The sequence below is a fragment of the Corvus kubaryi genome, unplaced genomic scaffold, assembly GCF_017639235.1.
Source record: "Corvus kubaryi isolate FWS band 111438036 unplaced genomic scaffold, C.kubaryi_AGA036_p1.0 37398, whole genome shotgun sequence".
NCBI lineage: Eukaryota > Metazoa > Chordata > Aves > Passeriformes > Corvidae > Corvus > Corvus kubaryi.
In genome coordinates, this window is record NW_024581137.1 from 57,093,568 (window position 1) to 57,101,629 (window position 8,062).

The window sequence follows — 8,062 nt, forward strand, 5'->3', positions numbered from 1 at the left end:
CACCGGCATCACCCGTCCTCTAAAAATAAAAGCAAAGAGAGAGAGTTCTCAGCAGGGCTGGAAAATCCCCGACACGCTTTTGATGGGTGGGTTTGATGTTGTGGCTACAAAAATATTTCTGCTCTGTTTGTTTCTGGCTGTTTTGCAGCTGAAGGGTTGCCAGATCTCTTGGCTGGATCCCTTTTCCTTTGGCATTCCGTGAGATGGGATTGCTCATCCCAAAAGGCTTGGAGAGACGGTGGACTCGGGGAATAACTCCCCTAAATGTCCTAGAAATATCCCAACATTTTGAGCCACAGCGACTGTCAACAATTTCAGAGAAATTGCTTGAAAAAAAAAAAACCCAAAATTTCATTTTTCTCCAGCATTTTGGACAGGGAATAGCGGGAGGGAGGAGCAGCACTTTTCCCATTTTTGTTGAAATAAGTGTGGCTGCCCACAGGATGGAGGAGCACGAGGAGGACACGTCCCTGGGGACTCTCCTGCCATCCAGGAGCTGCTGGGGAGTGGCTTTGGACAACGTGGGTCTCCCAAGGGACAGGCTGAACCCAAAAACAGGCAGGGGAAGGGTGACAGAAGGAAGTTTGGGTAGGTTGGAAATACCCAAAGGAGTTTGGTCTTTTTTTTCCTGAGGCTTTCCAGCAAAAAGTGAAACTGGAGAACAGAAAACGTCATTTTGGCTCAGCCTGTGACATCCATGGGAGCTCAGTTTTGTTCCCATCTGAGGGCATTTCACTCCACCCTTTCCAGCTTTTCCTTTGCACACAGGGATTTTAGTGTAATTTGCAGACAAAAAGGTCCCATTTTGAAATATCCAAGAAAATCTGTTGATGTTTTGGACCCGCCCTTGGGAATACTTTCATTTTTTTCCCCCATAGAAGATTTCTCCCACCTTTTGTGCCACCCAAGGAATTTCAGCATGGATTTTTTTGATATCTTCTCTTCCCTGCCAATCTCCATTCTCAAAAAATTCACTATTAAAAGACAAAACAAAAACCAAAATCCCAACAAAAGACCAAAACCAATCAACCAAGCAAAAAGAAAAGAGGAAAAGCACTGCCCAGTGCTGCTCCTCATCCGCTGCTTTTTATGATTTTTTTATTCTTGCTGTGCTAAAAACTGATCAAACATCCCATGTCCCTTCCCAGTGGAGCCAATGGAGGGAGGATTTTTTAACTGGAATCATTTTATCAGAGCAGTAATCAATTAGAGGAACTTCCAAAAAAACCCACCAAACCATGGTGGAATGCAGCCCCCACAGACAACGGGGATGGTTGGAAACTGTTACAAAAATTCAACCAGAAATGAATTTGTAGATATTTAAAGAGGTTTATGTTACCTCTCTCCAAGGTGACAGCAGTGACCACAGCCAGGGACAGCTGAACTCCAAAAAACCAGCATCTACTCCCCACTTTCTACTCTTTTTTCCCTTTTGTTTCCTTTCCCTTTTTTCTCACATTATCTCATCTCTCCTCTCCCCTCTCAGGGAGCTGCTGTCAAGTGGTTTAATGGATGTTCAAGGTCAAAGAGCCTTGACTTGGGCATCTCCCTGGCCACTGCCATCAGTCCCTGAGAGGCAGAGGTGGGTGACCTGAAGGACAGAGGGACAGGTCACCTGTCACCCTCGGGGTGAGTAAACAAGAGGTCCTGGAGGAGCAGAGTTGTCATTGCCCCCTACAGATCTGCAGAGGGCATTGGGATATTTACCCTCACCGTAACCCTTGAGTGTCCCTCTGCTCCCCCAATTCCTGCCCCCACAACCTCCGTTTCTTAATTTCTCCCTTCCAGTCGCTCTCCTGCCACCTCCAGTATGTCCCCAGTAAGCCCAGGAGTGTCACAGCTGGGGAATGTTTCAGGGCTGGCACTATAATGGAATTAATCAGCTGGGAGGAGGTGCTGAGCTCACACAGGGGCTTCTCCCTCCCTGTGCACAAATCCAGGTCTGTCTCTTCCACCTGATTTTCATCAGGAAATGACAATTTTCCAACTGTCCTCACAATCCTTCAAATAATGGCTGGTTAATCCACGTGTTTTCAGAAGTGGGAAGAGTCCCAGCTTCCTTGGCGCTGCTCCTTCAGACCTAAAAAATCCCTCCTGCAGCTCTGCCTCACCAAACTCCTTCATTCCTGACGCGCCCCATTGTCATAAAGACAAAGACCTGACGTTGTGCTGGGATTAATTGTATTTAAAATCATTCTGGTGCAGACTATAAAGTCCATGATTCTCCATGAAATTACCAGCAGAAAGGTGATTTCCAGGTGAAGAATTCCTCAGAGGGGCTGTTTCGATGGTGTGGATGCAATGAAGAAAAAGCTTTGCAAGGGCAGAGCACGACTCTGGAAGGGTGTGCATGGAAGCAGGAGGTGAAAAAAGTCCCTTTTTAGGTACTTTAAAAACTAATTTGCCAGCTCTTGGAAACATCAGTGAAAAGAGATGTGCTTGGTGCCAGAACAAAAGGATTGGAGCTTAAGAGAGGCAAGAAGAGAGAAAAAGAGGGTCATGAAGATGCTCCAAGGGCTGGAGCCCCTCTGTTCACCTGGCAAGGAGAAGGCTCCAGGGAGAGCTCCGAGCCCCTTGCAGAGCCTAAAGGGGCTCCAGGAGAGCTGCAGAGGGACTGGGGACAAGGCCTGGAGGGACAGGACACAGGGAATGGCTTCCCAGTGCCAGAGGGCAGGGCTGGATGGGAGATTGGGAATTGGGAATTGCTGGCTGGGAGGGTGGGGAGGGGCTGGGCTGGAATTGCCAGAGCAGCTGTGGCTGCCCCTGGATCCCTGGAAGTGTCCCAGGCCAGGCTGGACATTGGGGCTTGGAGCAGCCTGGGATGGTGGAAGGTGTCCCTGCCCATGGAAGGGAGTGGAATGGATGAGCTTTAAGGTCCCTTCCAACCTTTTCATGCTTCCATGGTTCTCTGTGCAGCCACCTCGAGCTCACTTCATACAAAAAGGCAAAGAATTGGTGCTTCCTTCTGTTTAACTTGGAAGCAGCAGCTTCCTAAATTAGAGGGAAAGGAAAATCCTGCAAATCACCCCTTCCTCTTCTTGCACGAGGTACTTCCAAATTATTTTATTCTGTCTCCTGTAATGCACTGAGGGAGGGGATCTCTGGGGGGAGGGAGGGCTTAGGGAAACCTCCACCTTGCTGAGGTTTGAGGGGCCCTGCTGGGGGTCATTTTGACCAGCTTGGTGCCCTGGCTGATTCTGTTTCCACCAGATTGCCCCATTTTGGGGTGGATTTACAGAGGAGCAAGGGAAAATTGAACATGTGCAGCCCAATGAGCCACAGCTTCGGGTCCACAGATTCCAGATGGATCCCAGATGGATCTCAGAGGGCAAAGCTGGTGGCTCCACACCTTCTGCAGCAGGGGACACACTCAGCCTTACAACACCCCCATATCCCTCAGCCAGCTCTGCTTTGCATGGGAAGAGTGGGCTCCAGGATGGAAAACTGCTCTCATTTGCTTTTTGTTTTCCATAAAACTGCAACTGGCTCCGGAGTCTTTTGTTCACTTGGGAAAGTGGGAAGGGGCAGGACTGGGGGCCAGGGCCACGCTGCTCCTTATTCCAGTGGTTTGCACCATCCAGAGCCCTGGGGAAGCCCAGATGCTCTCAGCATTCCAGCTGAAAGGAACAGGCGTGTCTTGAGCACAGTTTTCCCCCTCAGAATTATTGACCCAGGGAAGGGATGGAGCCGTAACAGCACCAGTAGCTGGAGCTCAGAGCTGTCCCCAGGGTGACTCTTGATGGAAAAGAAGCAGGAATGTGGCTGCCAGGCCATGTGTGGTCACTCGAAGGGAGGAAACACCTTGGAAGTCCACATGGTGGTGAAAAGAGAGTGCCTGGAAATGCAGGAGGCGGTGGCAGGGAAGGGTTGCAGCGTGATGCCAGTGGAACAGACGCTGTCCCGTGGGCAGGTGGCGTTCCCGGCCCTTGTCTGTTATTTCAGCCTCTGTCCGGAGGGCAGAGAAATGCCAGGCCCACTTCTAATTCAGGAAACCGAGGAAGGGAAATGTGAGTGGCTGCTCTCGGAGGCGATCTGCCGGGAGGAAACGCCGCCGGAGGCTTCTCAGCTATCCCGGGAACGGCCTCGGACATCCAGCCCAGCCCAGCCCAAGCCTGGTGAGGTCCCCACCTCTCGCTGCCGCGCTTGGGTCACTCCAACCTGGGAGTCGCTGCCAAATATCTGGTGGGGAATCCATGCAGGACTGGCAGTGAGGGATGAGCGGGATGAGCTCACGGGTATTTTCCTTCCCTCTCACCCTGCTGTGAGTCAATCGCCCCGCTGAGCTGGAGTCGCTGCCCCGGAGAGGTTGGGTTCATGCGGAGAGACCTCCACGGGCAAAATCCCGAGCTCTCCGAAGGGACTGGGGAGGGGAGGTGGAACCTGGTGTCGCACTGCAGAGAAAAAACACCTGGAGCAAAGCCTTAGGGGAGTCCTGACCAAACGATGTGCTGGGATTCCTGCAAAAAACACGTGGATGGGAGTGAGGGCTCCTCCGGCATGGGGAAGCCTCAGGGAGCTGAGTCATGGAGCAGGAAAACATGAAGTCACCCTCCAGACTCCCCTGGGAAGAGGCTGATGGGGTGGACACAGCAGTGCTGGCTGAGATCCTGTCACCTGAGCTGCCGTGAGACAGTGTCACCCGCAGGGCTGCGACACGGCGCTCACCCCGGCTCCCGGAGCGGGATGTCGGGACCCTCCGCAGGGTTCCAGACTTGGATCCTCACAGGTCCCTCCCACAACCGCTTTGCGGGCAGGAGCTCATTCCGTGGGGTGGGGTCAAGGGGAGGACACAGGGCTTGTGCCGGTGCCGGACCAGAGGTGACAACCGCTCTGGGTCTCCGTGTCCAGCATTATCCCTGCACCCGGCACCTTTTGATCCCAAAGGAGACAGGTTTTTTTTTGGAATTGCGACTTAAACCATCCAACTCCTCGGCTGCTTCCCGCTGGCTCTGCTGTGTCCCCCCGGCTCTGCTGTGTGCCCCCCATCCCGGACAGAGAAATTCCCACAGCCAGAGCCGCGGCACTGCGCCTGTGTGGCACTGCCCTCTGCTGTCGGTGGCTGTGGGGACACCGCCCACGGCCACTGCTCTGAGGAGAAACACCGAGATTTATGTCACCCGAGGGATTCCTGAAGGACCTGGAAGCCGCAAGGCTGTTCCAGGAGGATGCTGCATCCATGGTCCCCAGGCATGACAAGCACCAAAGCCCCAATGCCTGCTTGGGCTTCCCTTTTTCCCTGGCTGGAAGCAGAAGTGGGGACTATTTTTGGTGCTGCCTTACTTTGGAAAGAGTCACACACGCCCAGGGCATCACCCCGGATCCGGCACCTCGCTGTGGGCAGAGAAAATGAGTAACAGCGAGGGTCTCACTGCCTTTCCATGACCCACAGCTCTGCCTCGGGGCTGCCTGGAGGAACCGGAGTTTCCTTCCACGTGCTGGGATCACCAGCTTCTTGGGGATGTGAAAAATGACTCTTAAACTGCTTTTTTCCACCACAGAAACGCTCAGGCAAAGCCTGCCAGTGATAACATTGCTCGTCCTGCCCTCCACGTACAGCCCTTCATTGCCTTTTCCCAAGCTGGAAGAGCTCGGGTGGCAGGATAAGGACACCCAACATGACCCCAGCACTGCTCCTATCTCCCAAATTCTCCTCGAGGAAAGGCCTCTAGATGGGGCTTTAATGCAATATTGCTCTGGCCTCTGCCAGGCTGTGATGGCTTCTCACCCCCAGCACCCACGGGGGGCTGACTCGGTGCCACTTCATCCCAACTGCCGGGATAAGGAAATGGAGATATTCCCAGATTTCCCAGATACTGGTGAATCACGGGGATTTGAGGAAGCTGGATTGGATGTGACACCCCCCCCAAGCAAGTTTCAGCCCCCATCCCAAGGGGTGCTGATGCAGAGCCACAGTGGGAGCCCCACATCCCAGGTACGAGTGGATGTGGGAAGCTTTGAATGGTGCTTTTCCACGAGGCCGCTTTTTTTTTTTTTTTTTAATTGGCAAAAATTTGGTCAGGAACTGGGCTGAGATGTTTTATACATTAAAAAATAAAAAAAATCTTTCCCCTCCCACCCCAAAAATAAACAGAATCCACACAGTTTGCACAGTGCTGGGAAAACTGGAAATGCCCGAGGGCAAGGTCAGTGGTGAGAATAAATTCACCGAGCTCCCAGTGTCACTCCAGGAGCTATTCCAGGACAAAAGGTTCATCGCCATTAAGCCATTCCTTGTGTGGCTCGTGAATTGGTTTGTCCACAGATTCTGGGGGTCAGAAACACCGATGACCCCACTCTGAGCACTCAAGCATCCTTGCTGCTCATCACACACCCAAATGTCACCTGCTGGGCACAGCTCTGTGGGGCTGAGCTTAAAGCCCCGGGGATGGCGGCTTTTGAGAGCCCAGTGGTCCTCCTGCCTCTGTCCCCACAGGGACACGGGGTGGCTCAGCAGCGTGACACGCACACGCTCAGGAGGGGAACCTTCCAGTTCTTGGGTGCTGGAATTACCTCCAGGATGACGATGGCAGTGACGTCGACAGACCTGGAAAAACGCTGCCAGCGAGCCCGGCCAGAAGGGTGACATTCAGGGCATTAACCACTTCCCACCCGGGGCGCTCGCTGTCCTGTCCCTGCGCTGCTCACAGCAGTGTGGGTGTGCACACGAGTGCCTTCCCACATCCAACCTCGGCACGGCTGTCCAGATGTGGCAAATCTACCCCTTGCACAGCTGCCTGCCCCTGGCACATCCAGCCCTTTCACGACTGCCTGACCCTTGCACAGCTGCCCACACGTGGCACATCCACCCCTCGCACACGTGGCCCTTGCCCGGCCCCCACCCCAGGCACATCCACTCCTCGCACAACTGCCCTGATCCTTGCACGACCACCCATCCCTGGCACCCAGCCTTTGCACACCCCATTCTTGCCCAGCTGCCCACGCCCGGAACATCCGCGCCTTGCACACCTGGCCCTTGCACTACTGCCCATCCCTCGCCCAGCCGCCCACCCCTGGGACACACATCCCTCTCACGACTGCCCATCTCACTCAACCCTGGTCCCCCCATCCCTTTCGCCCCCAGCCGTGTCCCACCATCCCGGGATCCCCGTTTCCCCACTCCGCTCCCGGCCCTTCGTGCTCTCCCCGCCCCGCCGCTCCGTCCCTCCTCCCGGGGCGTGTCCCCTGCTCCCACCCCGCCCCTCCGCCGTGTCCCGCCCCCCCGGCGGCCCCTCCCCGGCCCGCCCCGCCGCCGGTCGGGCTCTCGCCGCCGGCCGCGCTATAAGAAGCGGGGCGGGCAGCGGGGCCGCAGCGGGCGCGGCGGGGGAACGAGATGAGCAGCGCCGGCGCCGCTGCAAGATGCTGGATGGACACGTCCTGCTGGGATGGCTCTCCTCCTGCGCGCTCCTAGGGCTGCTCGCCTGCGCCCCGCGGCCCTCCGCCGCCTACTTCGGGTAGGTGCCTCCCGCTCCTGCTCGTCAACTTTTGCCCGAGTTTATTTTTTTTTTTTTTGATGCTGAAGAGGTTTTGCGCCTTGCCCGTCCCGCCCGAGGTGGGGATGCTGCCGTGCGCCTGCGGGCACCCTCCGTGCCTCGGTGGGCGCGGGCATCCCCTCCCGCGGGCGCTGACAGCCGGCCCGGGACAGGGGCAGCGACAGCGCCGTGTCCGCGGCTGTCCCGCGTCCCAGCGCTCGGAGCCGGGCGCCCGGAATCCCCTTGGATTTGCCAGTCGGGACCGGGCTCTCCGGGAGCCGCGGGTCGCAGCCCCTCGGGAGCTGCCGGTCTGTGCCCCGGGGCCGCGGGCAGGAGCTGCCGCGGGCGAGCGAGCGCTCCGTTCCCCCGCTCCCCGCGGGGGTGACCCGCACGGAGCGGACCTGTAGCGCACCAGCCGCGGGCTGTAACCCTGTAACCCCCGCCCTCCCCCAGCACGGGACAGCCCCAAAAAACTCCTTTTCCCCCGCAATTTAAGCGCGTGCTTCAACACCGGGCGCTGGCAAGCGGGTGCTGCCATCCCGCCGGCGGCGCTGTTGGTTGTCTGGGCGGAGGGGTGCGCGGGGCGCTGCGGG

General features: G+C 56.2%; 1 protein-coding gene across 1 annotated transcript in view; it reads left to right on the top strand.

Annotated features, from left to right (window-relative positions):
• Positions 1 to 7,252: 7,252 nt before the first annotated feature.
• The window catches only part of WNT9A (Wnt family member 9A), a 53,529-nt gene continuing 52,719 nt past the window's right edge, over positions 7,253 to 8,062 (top strand). The window contains exon 1 of the mRNA XM_042043927.1: positions 7,253 to 7,451. Coding sequence (XP_041899861.1) covers positions 7,357 to 7,451 — 95 coding nt within the window. The 5' untranslated portion in view covers positions 7,253 to 7,356. The remainder of the gene's footprint in view (positions 7,452 to 8,062) is intronic.